The following is a 20,400-nucleotide window of genomic DNA, read 5'->3' on the forward strand; positions in this document are numbered from 1 at the left end:
GAACTAAATTAACTATAGATAAATACAATTATCACATGAAGTTCATTCAGAAAATTTACTACAACGCACTTCAGCAAAAAAACTACTAGTTTTGAAAATTAGCAGTAGATATTTAGCGAAGTTTTTATCACTAAATAAGTTTTTTTTTTGTAAAATTATAATCTATTACACGCTGATCAACTTTTATTAGTGCAATTAAGTTTGAGAGAATTTAAAACGAGAGAATTATAAATCAGTGGATGAGTTTTGCACGCTTCGCTTAACTTGAATCACGTGATTAAAATTTTGATAACTTTTTGTTAGCAAATAAATTAAGTTTGTCCAACAAAGTAAAAAGGTAATACTATTTATATTAACTATAACTTATTACCATACTATAAAAACTAGTCTTTCTTTAACACTATGGTGTTCTTTTTTTTTAATGTATTTATGAAAGCTTAACATGCTTAATAACTAAAAAAATAGTAAAAACATACAAAAATATTTATCTACTTTATTCAATACACTTTAACAGCGATCAAAAACAAAAACATCGCAGAACAAAAACGAGTATCAGTAGACATGAAACTTGAACAAAGTATAAACGTTAAAGACAGGTCATATATATATAGTAAAGAGAAAAATCGACTCGTAAAGTGTGAACTTGTGGTTAAAACTTGCTTCTTTTAAAATTATCAGGTATAAATCTAAAGCTTCAACGACGTACAAAGCTGGAAAAATGAGGTACACAAGAAATTTTATAATGCTTGCGAACTTGTACCAAATTCGTTTTACAAATGAGTCTTATATGAAAAGTATATACATATATTATAGCAAAATCATTAATATGTAGTTCACTTATAATTTATATATATTATTTACTTAGTTAGTTTGACTAAAAAGCGGTTTAAATAACTAAAAGTTTTTACAATACCACTTATTCAGCTTTTCTGTTATACTTTTTACGTAGGCAGTTGTGCATGTATTTATATAAATGCACTTGAATTTACTAAAACAGTTGGTAAAACTTGTGGCACTTAGGCATAAGTTCATTATTTTTAATAGTTTTTTACACTAAAAAACAAACGTTCAGCTATACTAAAATACTATCTCAAACTTTTTAATGTCCCCTTTATCATTCAAAAAAGTTCTCAACATACTTAACTTAAAACTACTTTTATCCGATTTACACAGCAGCAGTTTATTTAAAGACCTTAAAACTATTTACTGGAATGATGATATTAAAAAGTTTTGGTTACTTAAATAAAATTCGGTCACTGACGTAAGTTTTTCTCAATCAAAATTTTCATATAAATACCTAAAAATAATACATTATGAGTTTAAACATGTTAAACAAAAAACTCGAATGTAAATTTTAACTCTGAAATTTTGCCGTCAATCTACAAAGACGACACTGGAATGACCAAATGTTTTGTTACGTCATAAACCCTACTTCAGCTCGAAGTTCCACATCCTTCCTCCCTTCTTGATGGTCACCACCCTCACGTTGCTTGGCACCTGCATCAGCAGGGTTTCGTCGCCAGGCGTCGCTTTTTCCTCCTGACTGGTCGCCCCTGGAGCCGATGTAGGCTCCTGCTTCACCTGCAACGGTTCCGACAAGCTCCTCTTCCTCGTCTCCTCCTCCTTAGAGTTTGCTTCGTCGCTTCTTCTGTTCATTGAGAACGCCTCGAGCTTGTCTTTGAAGCTGCTTGATTGGCTGTTTGTCTGAATGCTGGCAGCTGATTGGTCGATCTTGTCACGCTTGAGGTGGCCGTCGCTGACCAGCTTCGCAGAAATTTCCTTGAACAACCTCATATTTCTTTCCTGGGTGTCTGTTGATAATGAATAATTGAAATACCTTTGTTTGGTTGAAATTGTAATCATTGAAAGTCTATAACTCTTTATTTTTTTTATAAAATCTTAGCGCTTATCTTATCATCTAATAAATATAATTAGAACAAGCAAGTTTATTTATAGTTAAAATCATAAATGAAATCTTTAAATTTAGTAATGTTGTCTATCTTACAAGCTTTTAACTAAAACCTTGAGGTTTTGAAGAAGGGTAATTAACAAAAACAATTGCATGTTCTTTGGTTTACTTTAAATGATGATTGATGTCAAAATTATTTTATAAAATATATCTCTGTTATTTTATTACTTTTTTTTTAAATAACAACCGTGGTTGGAAACATTGCTCTGAACGCTGTCACTCGAATACTGCCCGTTGATTGGCTCCTGCTCTTGTTTCCGGACTTTCCCTGACCTGCGAACGCTCGCCGGCTTCTCGTTGGTGAACATCTGCTTGTAAGTCTCACGCAGTTTGTTGATTCCAACCGGGTTGAAACTGAATCTGGGCGTTGAAGAAGAATCAGCTGTGGAAAAAAATAGTTGCAATATTTTGTTTTATACATGTATGTAGTGGATTATAAACTATTTATTTTTCTTTTCTGAACTTTTTTTTTTCTGTTAAAAAAAGTACAGTGCATCCATTATCAAACTTATAGTGCATATACGTTTAGCAAAATCCTTATGTTTTACAGATTTAAAAATGCGGTAAGTTGCAATTTTATTTTTTACTTAACAAAAACTTTAGATTTTTTATGTTGTAGTAGTATGTTGGAAATCAAGTAAAGTTCACAAATAAATAACATTGTTGAGCTTTGATATTTACGACGTTTAGAGTTAGAAATAAACAGAGACTTTTTTAACTTTGTAGTGTGGTAGCTACATATTTTAAACTAAACAGTTACTGCAGAGCGTTTTTAGCATTAACCCAACAAACTGACAAACTATAAGTCGTTTTACACAAAAAGAAACAAACCAGTTTGCAGCGGCCTGCGATAAAAAGGTCCGCTAGACGGCACCAGGCTCAAGTATTCCCGGTAAAATTTAACCAGGCACCTTGGGTTGCCGGGTTCAGCTTTCAGTGTCAGGGTTTTGGTACCAGTTGAAGAAGTGTAGTGTCTGGAGCAATAATTATTTTGATTATTTATTGAGTTGTTAAGTTTTCTATTTTAAAATTGTTGATTTATTATTGTATAAGATAACTATTAGTACTACAACTGGCTTTCCTTGGTTATAACATCATATTTGTATAAACATATATGTAATTTTGCCATTTGAAGATGTGTAATTTCTGAATATATAACATTAATTGTGTATCAGATACATATTTTTATAAACTAGTTTTTTTAGAGAAATTGACTGTGTTTGTAAAAAAAATTAATTCTTATTAAACTTTACCTTTTGCACTGTAATATAGATATATTTTTGTTAAAATAAATTCTAATAAAAATATTACTTTAACTATCAATTATTTAAACATATACTAATTAAATGAAGAGTGTCAAAACTTTATTTGACCTGTTGATTTTATATATTATAAGCATAACTTTAAGTTTGTTTAATCATGTTTTTTTATTTATTATCTTTTAATTAAAAATTTAATACATTTGAACACGTAAATTATTTTTGATATACAGTTTATGCTTAAGTTATAAAAAATACAAATTAGCAAACTTCAATCTTTGAAAGACAAGTTTTATAAACAAGTAAAACTGGTAAATTTTCGTATACAATTATCAATTGTCTATCAAATTATTATTTTTTGCTTATTAAAAGTACATGAAACACAAAAATATATATTTTATTACAAACCTGTATATATAAATCAATAATATATTGTTTTAATATAAAAAATACATGCTTTAAAAATATATCAAAGCAATAGTTTGAAGAAAACATATATACAGAATTAATTAACACGCTTTTAATAAGAAAAACGCGTTTGATGCCAAAAAACTAAAAAGTAAAATCACATTAATTTGTAGACAGCAAAATATACATGAAAAAAAAAAACATTAAAAAGCATAAAACTTACAGCACAGAACGAGATAAGTGCCTATTTTTTATCCAAGTTTAATAAAAAAAAGAGTGGAGTGCTTCACAATAAAGTAAACAAAATCAGATTTAAAACTTCTATATGTTAAATGTGTGTGCGTGTGCTTCTCTGCTAATAAATCTATATACTGTTTCTTACTTATCTTCTTTTTCATGTAAATAAAACTGCTGCTGACAGATGTTTAGTACGAAAATTTCACTCTTGTTTTTACATGAAACTACTTTTTTACAGTGGGCACCATAACCTTTTAGTTTTATTTGTTTTCTAAGCTTATTATCTGACTGAGCTATTGCATTGCAATAATTCAAAAACATAAAGCAGTTTTTTTATAAAGTTTCTGTCAAATCTGTGCGAGCTAATTAAAAAATTATGCTTAAATGTTTTCTTAAAAATTAAGTTTGAGTAAACTTCTTAACCATAAAGCATAACTTAGCTAATTTTCATTTTACGTTTGCAATTATCATTGCTTGCTCTTATTTTTTTCTCAGAAATAAAATTTTAATTAGAAGTTGTGTTTATGCTGTCAAAAAAGTATAAGTTTAAACTTATTAAAACGTTAAAACTAACCTAGTAAAACGTTTTGTACTAAATTTGATTTTTTTTAGGTTCATGTTTAATGCATGTAAATTATCTCTATTTAATGGACGCTTTTAATTTATCAGCAGTTTATCGCCGAATAAAAATCTCAAAAGTTAATCCGCATAAATCGCTACTTTGCTGGCAGCTTTAAAGTTTTTGAACTTTTTATTAGACTTTACATTACATTGCTGTTTGCCAAAAGCGTTGATAATAACAGTGTAGTTTAGTTACAAAGCAAACATTTTTACGAAACGCTGCTCTCCGTCATTGTTTAAATTTTAAAAGTGTAATTTTTATTTTATAAGCCGTTTGTTAATATATAACAGAACTTTTTGGTTCGTTGTTTTTTATGTAATCAAGATTGTTATTTGAGCTGGCGTGAGTTTTTATGAGTGGCAAATAAAAAGTAGATAAGTCAAGCGTTTGTGCTCAAGTGCTTTGAAAACTTTTCTACACTTGTAAAAAGTTATAGCAAGTAGAACGAAAAGGAAGTTTAAACCAAATAAGATAAGTGCTAAAGTTACTGTAGAGTTTAAAAAGCTTGAAGGAAATACTTAAGAAATGAAGGCTTACTTCTAAACGCTTTTAAAAAGCATAAATAAAATACCAAGTACAATAAGGTTATCTATCTTATTGTAATTGTAAAAAGCGAAAAAAAGGTTTTCTTTTTAAGCTTAATACCTGGATAATAACTTATATTTTTCTAAAGAAGTAGTTAAAATAGAATTTTAATACAAAGTTTTACTTTTAAGTCATATAAGTCTTCAAATTAGCTCACTGTCGTAAAACTTCTAAAGTAATTTTGTTATAGAAACTGCTTATGTTAATGTTTTACTAAGTATAATACGTAACAAAACAGATACTTGTTTGTTTAATACTAAGTTGTTTATGCCTGTTAAAAATTGCCACTTTAGCTCAGGATGTTTATAATTAAATAATTTTGTTCTGACTACGAATAAAAGCCGCTGTAGGATACATAAGGTAGAAAACACAATAGTTTTTTTGAGGATAAAGTTTCCAAAACATTGAATTGTAAGGTATGCCTGTTCGAAATTTTTTACATACAAAGTTATTTTGATCTTGAACACTTAACTTGGGTTGAACTATTGTTAGTAGGATTGAAACTACACAATGTACCCGTTTACTTATGCTTTGTTCGACTTAAAAGACTCATTTGAAACCGATAAAGGGTTAACTCAACTCATTGTTAACAAAATACTAACTTCACTTCTTTTCTTTCAAACTCCATTAAACGACTTTTTAGTATTTTCAAACTACACACTGAATCTGCTTACTTACGCTCTATTTAAACTTTTAACTAACTCATTTTAAACTTTATACTTAGATTTAAACTCAGCTCATCATCAACTTAACATATTGGTTATCGTTGTGAATATACTCAAAAGATACTAACTTCACTTCTATTCTTTTAAACTCCATGCGCTCCACATCTCCCGTTTCCTTGTTGTTGACAAACTTGAACTGCTCAACCTTCATTTCGTGGTGTTCCTCCATGTTTCCAATCTGCAAACATTAACAAATATGTTCTATAAATGTTTATTATTAATAATTGTTTAATAAACTCATTCATCATTTTCATTAACTTTTAATGATAATGATAGATGCTATGATTGGTCGCTTTTCAAATAGATGCTATTTAAAAAAAACTACAGCAACTGGTAATAATAGAAAAGCTGATAACTATAGAAAAAGATAAATATGAAACCAAAAAACAATTTTAGCTTAAAATTTTTAACATATAGAAATATATTTGTTTTAAAATGACATGATCATTTTGTAAAGTTTAATCTGAAACTAACTAAACAGTTTAAAACAAATCAAAATTTGTTTTTTATAAAACAATTTTTGTTATATGCATATGTGCAAATGATTTAAATTGAGCATCTTTTGCATTGTAAGGGCGTCTTTCGAGTATATTACTGTAACATACTTCATTACATATTTTGTTTTAGACTACGCAAATGTTTAAAAAGTACTAATTTATAAATTGAACTATTTTAAGTATGTATAACAATCAAATAAATCTATCTAAAATACTTGAAATCTTCGAACACAGCACTTTAAAATAAAAGAGTATATATTTGACAGAAATGTCAATTTTAGATAAATAATTTAGGCTTTAAAAATCTTTTATATTTACTTAGTACTGCTTTAAAACAGGAACATAACCTTTCTATTGAACTTTAATATATTAAGATTACTACAGTTTAGCTGAGCATTATACTTCGATATAATTTTTTTTTCAGATTGAACTTCACAAAACCAAACAATAATAAAACAAATTAGTCTCCTTAGTTTGTCATGAAAAAAACTCTCGAGGTTAAAATTATTATTTTTTGAGAATTAGTACTGAATAGGTATAAATTGAGTATCTTCTTATTCACTAAATTACAAACTATTGCTTCAATAAACAATCGAAATTAACCTCAAATTCAACGCAGTTGTGGTAGAAAACAATATGAAAGAGTCCTTTAGCAGATTCTGAATTGAAATATCCACAACTCCATAGCTGTTCGTCAGTCAAACCAGCCACGAATTGGTTCTTACCAGCTGTAAAAAAATGTAAAGTTTGAATTTAATCATTATTTTTTATATAAAACAGCTTTCAAATGTATCTGTTTTAAACCTTAATCAACTGAAAGTACAAATATTGTAAAATCAGATGTAAAACTTAACAGCTTAATTAGGGCTTAACATAAACTAAACAGCAAAATTTGTTTTTGTGCAAACTTAACTTTAAGTTTAGTTTAAACTTACAAAAGTTGCTGATTTGGTATTTGAAGTTGTTGTAGTTGTGTCCTTGTAAACCTTTTCTTTGCCTTCTAGAAGTTTCCATGTTTTTTGCCTGCATCATTCCCAACGGCAAGTTTGAATCTGAAATTATATTATTATATATATAATACTAAATTAATAAAAATTTTACATAAAATTGTCAAAAACACATAAACAAAGTCCCAGTAAAGCAAGTATCTTAACAAGTAATAACCATCGTGAAATATTAGTTCATTGTGCAAAAAACATTTAAGTTATAACGCTTAAATTAAACTCAATAACAAGTTTAAGAAAAAAAACCTAGCTAAACATTATTGTTAAGTTTTGCTAGCTTTTTTGTTCAACATTAAATTACTTAAATTTTTGGTAATTTCATGAGAAAAAGAATTAATTTCATCGTAAAAAACTGTACAAGTTTACATAAAAACCTATCTTATAGTGACGTAGATTGTCTAGCATATTATTTACTTTTGTTTATTTGATGTTATTTAAAACATTAAGTTAGTTTATTTAATTCTGTATACTATTTTTTTCTATAATCAATTAAATTCAAAAGTTTGTTTTTAAATTAAACTTTTATCTTTATTGTAAAATTAAAAGCTACAAGCTGCACTGCTTAATTTAGATCTATTATCAGCATTTAGTATTAGTGGTTTTTAACTCCTGTTAATTTTAGGTAGTTCTAAAGTATAAATTTAAATGTTTTGCTAAGTATTAAGCTCTAAGGAGTAGAGAGTAAGGTAATAAAAATACTTACGACATACTAAAATCGAAATGTTTTGTAGCAGCTACTTTAGTAATTATCATGTATTTTGGTTTTGAAATGTGCTTATTGCCTTGTTTAAAGAAGCTAATTTAATAATTTATTTTAAACTTTTAAAGCTTTGAAATACAGTTTTTAAAAAAGTTTAAGATAAAGATAATAAAAAAAAAGTTTTTATTGGCTTGATTAAAAAATCGTGTATATTCAAAAAACAGCCTAGAATTAATTTATTTTTAAAACCTTTAATCTATTGTTAAAAATACATTGAAAATATACAGTACACCTTGCCTTGTGTATAATCATCATAAAAGTAAAGTTAACTCTTCTAACGATAATGTATAAACAAGCTTTCTAATACAAACAGCCCTTAAGGCTATACTGAGAGTTTACTTAGATATATCGTAAATGTAAACTTGATATCTTTACTCAATTTAACGATAAATTTATTTCTCTATATGAAATTTTTATGCGATGTTTTCATAAGCAACGAATTTTACGCGTAGAGGTAAAAATAGGAACGAAACGATATAAAGCTGTTTGAAAGTATGAATAAGTACTATTATTTGTATTGTCATGAAAAATACTTTATATACGCACAAGCTTAATATTCAAAACGCAAGTCTTTGTATAAAAATAGTATATAAAATGAATTTTGTAATAAAAGCACTAAGCTATTTAAGCTTAAATAAAAAACACTAGTGTTTATCATTACTCAATGATTGAACAAATAAGTTTATACATTTTTAACCCATGTTAAAAGCATAATACTTTGTCATAAATTAAATCTTTTTTGTAAACTTCCTTTTACTATTCAGTTTCAGATATAACAGATATATACAAGCTTTAGAGTATAAGCTAAACGTTTTTAATTATCCACTTTCATAACTTGAGAATTCTAAGCTCTTAAAACGCTTGTTATACTTATTGCATTTACAAATGGTAGCAAAAAGGAACGTTTTAACAAAAAGAAAAATTTTCCTAATAAAGTAATGAAATATTTAAGGCTGAAATGCTGAAGTTAGAAGCAGTAAGTAAACTTAGATGATCTTTTTAAAACTTCATTGGCCAAAAACAATGCTGTTACTACAAAAAGCTATTATTTAAAACAAGACGGAAAAACTCAAAAACATTCTGTTCTAGGGAGGAAATAGTTTTCGTTACTTAACAAATGTAAAATACTGAAACTTTTCGTAAATAAAAGGCTTTCTGCACTATGCACAATACAGTTTTATTGCACTCTTTTTTTTTACTAACATATTGGCTTCTATACATAATATAACTATTTTTGGTTTATCATAAACTTAGATTTGTATTAATAATGTTACAAAATTAATGTTTATTTTTATTGTTTTTTTTTTTTAATTCCATTCTATTTTATTTTTATTAATTAAAATAAAAAAATATTGATAAAATATACTTTTGAAGAACCTATTGTACTTAGAACGTATATTAGAAAGTTGAGATTTAAAAAAAAAATGTATTTTGATAAAAGTTAAGTAGTGTGTAAGGATATTTAAGTGTACATGTGAAAGAAATCGAAAGATGTTACAATAAAATTTATCTTAAAGTAAGCAATTTTAATAAACAACTTAATCTATTTCTTCTTTCTTTTTTATCTTGAAAAAAGTATAATATAAACAGATACAAAGTAAAAATAAAAAGCAACGTTTTAAATGTTACAAAGTATATAAACATATCCAGCCTACTAATATTATGTCGTTTAAAAACAACTGCTGATGTTTACAAAAACTTTCTCGTTTTTCTCTTTTGTTTATTATGATTCTCTAAATATTATCATTAATACCGAACATACAAGGTTTAATAATTCATAGCCGCAAGGAATTGGTACATGCTTGTGTATTTGTTACTCGAACTTATCTAAACAAACATGTTGCCTAATAAATTTAATTTCCTCGTTTGAAAAATGTTTTTATTTTTCAATTAATTTATTTCTGTATAGTTAAATCAGTTACTTCGAATAATGAAAAAAACAGTGAAAAATTTATCTAAAGGTTTTTATAAATATGCTAGTTCAATAACAAATGATCTTTAACTAGATTAAGTTTAAGTATATAATGTAATTTATCTAAACATCTAATCAATAAAGCATATGAATATTGATGTCGGTTGAAATAGAAATTTAATTTTAATGATTAGTTTAGACGTTTCAGAGATATAAGTCTGTTTGTTTTTAAAGTTGATAGTATAAAATATTAACTGTTTAATTAAATTTAAAAAACAAGGTTAACCGATTTAAAAAGTATAAAACTTGTAAATTAATGTTTTAAACACAATAAGGTTTTTAGATTGCATAAGAAATCTGAAAAAAAACACTATAAATGTAAAAAAATCTTACTTCACAAGTTAACTTTTACTAATTTAAATTTTAAACTTTAAATACAACAAATTTTTTTAAAGCGGACAATATGACTAATAAAAGGCTAATATTTGACAAGTATCAAATTTGTTAAATCAATAATATTTAGACCACACACTTATTTTACGCTCCTACAGTTTCAAACTCAGCATGTGGTAATAAAATTTTTAATATTTAGAACAAGTTTCATACCTTGTTGGGAGTTTACTAGTTAAAAATTAATTAAAATTATGCTAAAGTTCGAACAGCGTATACCAACGTAGATAAAGCGTTGAACATATTATACAGTGAACTAAGTCTTTGTTTACCTTGTACTTAGGCTTTAGAAGTAGACCAGCTGATTTAAATTATTAAAAGCAATTTTTTTTTCTTACTTAAACTCTTGATAATAGTTTACTTTAACATATATATATATATATATATATACTTAAAATTTTTAGATATTTTTGTTTAACAAAACATAATTTGTATTAAAATAAACTAACAAACTTGTAAGAACATGTTTAGTTTAATCAAATGTAACTTTTTAAAAATATTAGACAATATTATTTTTGTAAAAAAAGTTGACATATTAATTACACTAGTTTTACCAGCAGAAACTGTAAATAAAACAACTTAAAGTAAAAATATGAAAAATATATTATAAACTTTATTTTTTCTCTGTTATAAACTTATTAATTTGTAAAAGTTTATCTGTACATGTTTTATTCATTATTTAACATTTTTAGAGCTTTCATAATTTTCTTTAACACAATGGTCACATACTTGAATACTAAAAGTTTAATTTGAAAACAATGCGTTGTTAATTCTAGTTTTACAACAATTGATAAAATTTTTAAATTAGTTTAAAAAGTTTAACTAAAATATTTAAATAAGCTGATACGGTCAAATATAAACCAAAGTTCATTAATGCTGATAACTTGTTAATGAAAAGTAAAAACTCATCACAAAATAAAGTTTCCTAAAGTGGTTGATATCTATATTTGAGGGTATTTTAACAGTCAGGAGGTATATATTAGTAAAGGGCAATATCTGACTAATGAGTGATAATGCAAATGAGCTTTTAAAACACTGGTTAGTTTAAAAAAAAAATTATATTGTTTAAATATATTAGAAAAATATTATATAAACTACTGAATACATCATATATATATAAACTTTAGCAACTTACATCTTTGAACGTTCTCAGTGACAAGTTGGTCCCCTCTCATCTTCAAAGCCTCCCTGAATCCGGCGAAGGTGTCCGTGTACTTGTCAAAGAAGTTGATGTCTTCCCGGCACATCACCTGCTTCAGGTACCTCTGCAAACCGGACGCTATCTGCATCAGCGTGTCTGAAGGGTACGCCTTCTTGTCTTTGCGTCTCACCTGCATTTTGAAAAATATTTTGCTTTTTTTTATGTGCTTACTTGGTAAATGTGATTTTATATTGCGTTTAAGTGTTTTTTTTGCAAGTTTGGCTTGAATCAAATTATAAGTACTTCTTTAGGTAAAAATTAATATCTCAGTAAATGATTTGCTAAAACTTACTATAGAATAAAGCCAGATAGATTAAAATTTTCCAAATAAGATCAAATTTGTAATAAATTCTTACAAACATAAAAAAACACAAAAACATTGAAACTTTTGAAACAACAAACCTCCATAATGAACTTGGGCAGCCAGAAACTGATGACATCAACAGTGGCACTTGCAATCTCGACAGGAACTATCGGGTATTTCTCCTGAAGTGTGTCCGGTCGCATGTTGCGGTTCGTCGCCCAATCTTTCCAAACCTTTAGATTGTTCTTTTGTTTTTATAAAATTATTAAGTAGTTTAAAACGATCACATTGTTTTATTAAAGTAAGTTTTCGAACGTTTTGGTAGCTAAGTTTAGGAAGTGTAAATCTTAACATCTACTAGATGTATACTTAAATGAAATATAAACTTACCTAACAGTTTTGAGTCTCAATACTATACGACATAAAAACTCGATAAACAAAAGTGCAGTTTTAGATTAAGTAGTTTAGTATTTGTGCCTAAAAATACTTAACGCTTCATAAAATACATACAGCTGTACAGGTTTTAAAACGTTGATTAATTTATATGAAAGTTAAATAATAAAATTAAACCTTCAAAGCCCAGTTATTCTGTCTCATGGTTCTCTCCGGAATAATGCCATTGCTTCCCACCACATTAGTAGGATCCAGATAAGTGTTGTAGTTCATACCCCCGTAACTCTTCATCGCCTCCAGCTTCCTCTTAGCCAGCTGCATCTGCAAATTTAGCAAGTTGGGGGTTTCCCCGCCCAAATCTCCCTGCTCGTGATTGGTCCGCTTCGAAAAGTCCCTGAAGTGGTCCAGTATGCGGTTGGCGATGTCCTGCTTGGCTTGCGGAAAGCTGAAAATGCTGCCTCCGGTGGTGGCCAACTGCTGATTGGTTTGTGGTGGGTCCGAATTTCCGTCGTTGCTGTCACTGGAGGGCGTCGACTGCCTAGTGGTGACGTCATCATCTGCTTCCCCTCCGTTTGTGACGTCATCGTTTGTCGAATATGACGTGTGCTTCTCCGGCTTCTTTCGCTTCCGGCCGCGTCTCCCGCCGTCCGACAAGCTCGAAAGTCGCTTCAGTGATACTTTTTCGTCCTACAGAGTAAAAATTAGTTAGCAAGAAGCTATTAGTATTACTTGTTTTGTTTTTTCTAAGTTAGCAAGTGTATACTCTTGTAAGGCTTCAAATTGCTTAATGAAGTTTTTGTAAACTTTTGTTAGCTTCTATTCCTTTAATGGTCTTCTAACTGTTTTAACACTAAAAAATATCACGAAATAAACTAAGACGTGTAATGAAAAGTAAGTATTAATATTGTTGGAATTCTTTATTTAAATTTTTTGATGTGTAAGTGTGTAAAACTAATAGTTTAATAATCTTTGTTTAAAATATCAATACGCTTCTAATAAAATGAAACTATGAGTTTTGAGTAAAAAAAAACAACATAAAGTCAAAGATGATTACCTGATGATCTTTGTTAGCTTCGGGACTCGCCGACGAAGAAGAAGCGGGAAAATCCTCATCAATAATCAGTACGCTCTGGTCCGACTCAACCGACCCTGGTTTGTCTTCAACCGAAGTTCCATTGTCGGTACTTTCCCCGTTGTGAGAGGATATGTTGTTGTTGTTCACGTTCCTCTGCTTGATCAAACTGTTCGCTATCTCGCTCAGTGTTGACATTTTATATATTTTAGAAATTATATTTATCTAAACAAGATGTAGGTTATTGTCTTTGAACAAATTCATTGATTTATCTAAATTTATTTTCTTATTATATTAAAGTTTTATCGTTATTAAAAAAAAACGTTTCATTGCTTTTAATAATACTTATTGCAAATTAATAAAACTTATATGCATCAAAAAGTAATGAATTTGATAATTATCTTATTTTTGAGCTTTTCTAATTTCAGTTTTCATGTAAATACTTTCAAGAACTAAGTTTATACACTCAGTTTTATATTTTAAAATTTCTTAAAATTTATATTTTTGAAGTTTAAACATTTTAAAATTCAATTAAGTATAAAAAATCACGATCACCAAAAATGTAGTTATTCACTGTACTTTTCTACTAATTATTTCTACACAATGTAAAATAAAAGAAATAAAAGTAGGAAGTAAAACTATAAAGTTTCGTTAAATTTTATACTTTAATTGCAAAAGTTGCATTCTACATGACCTTAACGTACAAATATACTTCTTTTAGCATAAGTAATTTCTAACGACTGTGAAAACAGTTAAAACGTGATTAGACTTTATTTTAATTTTTGTTTTGACATTTGATGTTATTAATATCAAAGTTTCTGCAAAGTTTATAAGCATTGTAAACAAAACACATTGAATTAAGCTTTTAAATTATTATAAATCCTAATATTAATTTTAAAAATCTGCCCTTTAGTTTTAACTTTATCATTGGTCAAAACAAACTATATTAAAATTTAAAACTGTAAGCAGAAAAACAAACGGTAACTTGTAAGCAAATTCAATTTTAAAAACTAATTTAAAGCAAGTCTGAGGTTTCACTTTAATTCAAAAAATGAATATATCTATATTAATATAGTTTGGCTCAAAGCTTACATATACTCAACAAACACTATGAGTTTGTAAAAATTCATAAATCATTCATTGTTTTGATGCTAAAACTATAAAAGCATTACATGCAAGCAATAAACAAAAATGATTTATTTTTTTCATTATCTAGATATAACTAAACTACCTCTTTTTATAAAAAACAAGTAAAAATAGTATTAAAAAAGAGAATAAAAGTTTACTAAAACAATAAGGTAGTTATTTTAACTACATACTTTTTCGTTTAAACAAAAAATAACAAAGATACAAAGTTTTGCTTTAGCGAAGAGAGCTCAACTTTTAATAATAGTAATAAAATTAAAAATGTTAGCCAACGCCCGCTTGCTATATAGAGATTTAGTTAAACCTTTACATTGTTTTGCTGAAGATTTACAAGAGAATAAGTCGGTTTGAACTGAAATTAAGGCTGTTTGTTTATCTTAATTGAAAATAGCAGCTTTTAGTTTAAAAACAACAATGAAAAACTACTTTTTTAGAAGTACTTAAACAGTGTTTCAGCTTAAAAAGTTTAGCTCGTAAAAATAAAAACTAAAAAGTATATTTAAAAAAGAAAAAGTGTTTGTTTTATACAAGTCGTAAAGTTGTTGTTTAGCTTATTCTATTTAATATTCTAAATATAGCAACATAAAAGCTTTATTATTACAAGTTGTTTTAATAAATATAAAAACCGCACATTTTTTCCTAGAAACTTTAATTAAATTAAAAAGTTTCTTGTTATTCTCTTCTACTTGAGTTTAATAAATGTCTGTATTAAAATTTAGAAACAATTTAAAAAAGTAAAGTTTAAAAGACTATAAATTTAAAACAAACCATTAGACTTCATCAAAGCTTAAAACTAAGAAACTTTTCTGGTTTAATAGATTTTAGAATTAATTAGGCTAGCAAATAAAACAACACAATTTATCGTTTTTTTTCTGTTTAGACAGACAATAAGATAATCAAAATACAATAAATCATATGTCTGTTAGATAGAGTAATTCTTATAAACTTTTTTTTTACACTAAGTGTAGCATCTGTAAAGCTACTTTGAATTATTTATGTATTAGTTAACTTTATACTTAACAAATGCTTGGAGCAGTAAATATAAAATAAAGAAATTATTTTACTTGTTGTATAGTTTGTTGCTACTTTTTTAATAAATATTTACATTAAATTTAATAACTAATAAACTAAATAAAATCAAAAATAAACAAACCAAATAACTACTAATTAATACTTTAATATACAGTAGAAATTATGCATAAAAAAAGTCAATTCACAACATGTATTTTAAAAATAATAAACCATTTTAACTTATTCTTTTATTACTTAAAAGTTATCTGAAAACTATTAAAAAATTAACTTAAAATTTATTCAAATAAACACGGATAACAACAACATAAAATTAATAAAATATTAAATCTTGTGAATAAAATTACTATAAACTTTTTACACTTATGAAGCCAACTATTTACATTGACATCAAGTTTGTATATACAACTGCTGATAAAGCTAAATAGTTGTTTTCACGTATTGTATAACTACTTCATATTGTATACTTTGAACTTACAAAACATCTACAAATATAATAAAACAAACACAGCAACTGTTATACGCACAACTTATTTATAGTAATAATAACTAACCTTAGCAACAATATAAAAGCACAGAAACTTCTATCTAAATAAGCTCAAAAACATCCTACCCTTTTTACATAGCGTTCATTCTTAATAAAAGAAAACTTTTTCTATGCCGTGTGTTGTATAAAAAAGTTGACACAGAATACGCTCATATAATAGACGAAAATTTCCGTTTAAAATCAACAATAAAGGGCAAGCAAAAAAGAAAATACAGCGAAAACAGTGGGCCGCGTAGAAACAAAGGCAATTCTTTTATTCGATTTTCTATGCTCTAAAGCAACAAAGTATGTTATTGTAACGTTGGTTGGCAGCTCAATACTTTTGCGTATTTTTATTCAAAAGTTTTAAATTTTTAAACAATTAAAACTATTAATATGTACGAAAGGTTGGTATGTTTCGCTCGAGCACTGAACATATTTTCTGAAGAAAAAATAAATTTGAGAAACCTTTAACACAACATTATTTTATAAAACAGCTTTGAATTTAAAACTGATCAAGTAGTAAAATTAGTTAAAAAACTACAAAATTTTTTTTTATAAAGCTATAGGGTAACAAATAATGAAACTACTCTACAGTTGAAAAAAACGAAGAGTATTATTGAAAAACTACCTTTTTCAATAGGCATCGTGCTTAAGTATAATAGAGAATAGAGCACTTCAAAAGTATTTAAAGTTATTCAAATATCTATTTAGAGAGCTATTATTCGACAAAATACGCTTTAAAAATCCTTTAGAAGAAAAACATAATATACTAAACTTTTTAGTGAGCAAAACCATCTTACTTTAAACGCAAAGAGTTTATTTTCAAACACGTTTAAATTGAAATAAATATTACACCTATTTCTGTGAGTTATACAAGCACATTAGGAGAAAATGAACTGTAGACATGACACCACTTGATATAAGCGTTTGTCTGCTTTGAGTGTTAAAAATAAAATAGACAAAAATATGAGTTGTATTTGTTCTATGAAACAAAGCTTTGTAATAAAGTAAACACGAAATTAAACAGTTAAATTATTACATTATAATGTGATATATACTTGATTACAATTTTTTTACAAAAAAATTAAATGATTAGCAAATCTTTTTGTGTTCTTAATCGCTCAAAAGTTATTTTTTCATGGCTTTTGACATTAAATAATAATAGTTAAAATAATATCATATATAAATAAACTCCCATTAATATTTGACTAAACTAAATACTTTCAATCTTTAATATTCAAATGATTTCAGTACAATATTTCAAACAACATGTTAACATGTTATCACTAACTTTTTAAACTTAAATACACTGTTTTATCTCTTAAACTTATCAAACCAAAAAATTAACCAAAACATTCAAGTAAAACTAAGCTGATTTTTATAAAGCGTAGACAACTGTTATGCTTCTACTGTTGAAAGGCAGATAATGAAAGAAACTCTTTTGCAGAAAGATACGCTTGGGCGGTTTTTGTGGTTAGAAAGGCCGGTTTATTTCATCACTGATTGAAAATAAGCTTTCTTTTTTGGTTGGAGTTAAGTTTAAGATTTTCCTCTGCCTTTTGTTCTGGTTTCTGTTTCAATTTGCCAATAAAAAAAAATCAAATTCTCAATAAACCTTGTTTTTTATTAACTAGTAAAATCAATTTATTTTTGTTCCATGGGCTAATGAAAATTAGTTATTTCAAAACCAATATAAAAATGGATTTTTAATAACTAAAGTATAAATTGTGTCTAATAAATTACTACTGAACTAACAAGTTTTCAAATTAATTTTTAATTAAAACTTTTAATTTGCTTTAGTATAAGGTTTCTACTGAATTTTAATATCTAGTAGTCGTCTCTAATGAAAAAAAAAGTAATTTAAATTAAACATATTGTTTAAAAATAATGATTAGCTTAAAAATTTCTAGCAAAACTATCTATTATGGTTTAAAACAGGTTGAATAATGCACTTAACAATTCATACAAAGTCATAACATAAAAAACTGAAGTAACATATTAAACATATGTTAACTAGTTATCATAAACAGTCACTTTTCTAAGCTAAACGTTTAAAAAAAATCGTTTTATTTGATAAAAATCAGAGATTATTTAATTTTCTACTATAAGTACCAACTTTAACAATAAAACTCTGATCTGACTAAGGCAAAATTTTCACTGTAGCACAAAAAAGAGTTTTTAATTTTCAAGCTAAAGAGCGCGTCATTAGCTTAGAAGCAAAAGAGTAATATTATACTTAAAAAGAGAGCAAAACTTTTCAACAGCGAAAAAATTGTTAATCAAATTTTGCTTTTATTCGCTTCGCTATTAGTAATAATGTTATGTAGTCATATATTGTCTACTTGAGTTTTTTTTTTCTGCTTGTGTGTAAAGCACTCTTTTTCTTTCTCTAAGTGAGCGAAAATCAACTGTAAACTGTTTTTACTCTTTTTTATATTTTTCGTAAACTAAACTTTTTATGGCATTTAGAAGTTAACTTTTTAAAACTGCTTGAAACTTGCCTTTTTATGAAACGTTCGCACTGTTTCTAAACAAAGCTTGTTATTCAAAACCATTGTTTAATTTAAACCTTTCTAACTGTGTATGGTTTAAAAATAGAATAAATTACAAATACACATTGTGTAACTAAATATGATTTCTCATAAAAAACGTTCACTAAAAATAGTAATTTAAGCTGTCTAAATGTATATTGCTGTTATAAATTATAGACTATGACAAGGACCATTTATATTGTTACGTATTATTTTATTTATTCTTATTTTGAGTTTCCTTATCTTTAAAAACAAATGTTAAAGAAAACCCAGGTACTCTAATTAATTTCAAATCAAACTAAACATTTTAATTTTTATAGAAAATAACAGAAAAATCTAATATAACTATTTTGTTTTGTTTCTAAAGGCTTTAACAATAAAATTGATAAAACTAAATAACAACCATCATACAAGTTTTGACATGAAAAACTGATGTAAACTTATTCGGTCGAAAAATCAATTGAAAAGAAAAAGTAAAACTTTCGAACATATGGTTACTATCAACTATAAGCAAGCAAAAAACTTTTTTTCTAAGTAAAATATCAATCGAGTTGTAACAAGTTAAATCGCATCTTACTGCTACCAAGCGGTAAAACTTTCGTTTTAATAACTTTATCATTAATTTTTACAAACGTTTATTACAAACATAGTTTGTAGCATGTGTATTACTAAAAGTATATTAGAACTTTTATTTGTAAAGCTGTTTATTTTTTATAGGTACAAAAAAGTTTTAAAGTTTTTTTTCAGTTTTTATTTTATTCATTATGAGTAGGAAATGGTTTGAATGTTTTAAGTTGGTAAAAATGATTTTTTTAAGTTTATTCATCATACAAACAACATTAGTACAAACAATATCAATTTAATTCTTGGTTTATGAAAGTATGTTTAACAACTTTAAGTATTAAGTAGTGTACCAAGTAAATTTTAAATATATCTAAAATTACTAGAAACATAAAAGTTTTTCTATTTGATCAGTTGTTGTAAAAGCTATATACAGTTAAACTTTTTTATAAAACGTATGAGGTAAACTAAATAGCTTGAAATATTCTGTTTTAAAAATATAATAACTATACTGTTTTTGCTCAAAAATTAGTTGTATATAAAAAATGTTAGCTTGTGTCATTAACTTTAAGAAAATATATCTAGTTTTTAAATACTGTTTAAAGTAATTTTAATAAAATGCTTATATTTCAGTTTCAAAAAAAAAAAAAAAAGCTTAATTTTATAAAAAAAACATTAAAACTTTCTTGCCTTTGAAAAAACTTTGCTCACATATTGCTTTTTTCAAAATTTTTTATTAATTTTAAGTTAAATCAGAAACTTTACTCATCAAAGTATCATTATGATGAAGTCTTAAACTTATCGACTATATAAAGTTTTGAGTCTTATTTATGAAAATAAGCAAACTTATTAATATTAAAACAAATTAGTTTTATGCTAAATTCTAAACAAAGTTTGGTCATACTAATTTATTAATAATTTAACTAAATATATTCTAAACAAAAACAGATTGTAGTACAAAGTATAACACATAATATATTAATAAGCAGCTTTTAATAAAACTAGTTAATAAAAAAAACTGTACTCATTTCTAGTTTTAAAGTTATATATAACCTGCTTACTTCCATAATAATTGCGTTGTTTGTTTTTTAGTTTTTTTACAGATTAAAAAAAACAATTACTAGTAACAAAGCTAAAAACGAAAAGCATTTTGTGATGAGCTTACACTTCCACTTCATGTTTTGTGTGACGTACTTAAACTTTTAA

General features: G+C 26.4%; 1 protein-coding gene across 1 annotated transcript; it reads right to left on the reverse strand.

Annotated features, from left to right (window-relative positions):
• Positions 1-591: 591 nt before the first annotated feature.
• LOC145839048 (uncharacterized) lies at positions 592-13,596 on the reverse strand. Its single transcript, XM_082946660.1, has 10 exons — positions 13,381-13,596; positions 12,504-13,013; positions 12,032-12,166; positions 11,564-11,759; positions 7,238-7,354; positions 6,906-7,030; positions 5,874-5,983; positions 2,801-2,943; positions 2,157-2,351; positions 592-1,811 (listed from the first exon to the last, which is right to left on the reverse strand). Exons 1-10 carry the CDS (start codon positions 13,594-13,596, stop codon positions 1,429-1,431), a joined length of 2,130 nt encoding a protein of 709 aa, XP_082802786.1. The 3' UTR covers positions 592-1,428.
• Positions 13,597-20,400: the final 6,804 nt, after the last annotated feature.

This window comes from Thalia democratica, chromosome 6, assembly GCF_965202585.1.
Source record: "Thalia democratica chromosome 6, ktThaDemo2.hap1.1, whole genome shotgun sequence".
NCBI lineage: Eukaryota > Metazoa > Chordata > Thaliacea > Salpida > Salpidae > Thalia > Thalia democratica.

Coding starts and splice junctions, on each gene's coding strand:
- LOC145839048 (XM_082946660.1), bottom strand. CDS start 13,596: ATGTCAACACTGAGCGAGATAGCGAACAGTTTGATCAAGCAGAGGAAC. Junction 13,014..13,380: donor AAGCTAACAAAGATCATCAG/GTAATCATCTTT, acceptor TTTACTCTGTAG/GACGAAAAAGTATCACTGAA. Junction 7,355..11,563: donor CACTGAGAACGTTCAAAGAT/GTAAGTTGCTAA, acceptor ATATAATTTCAG/ATTCAAACTTGCCGTTGGGA.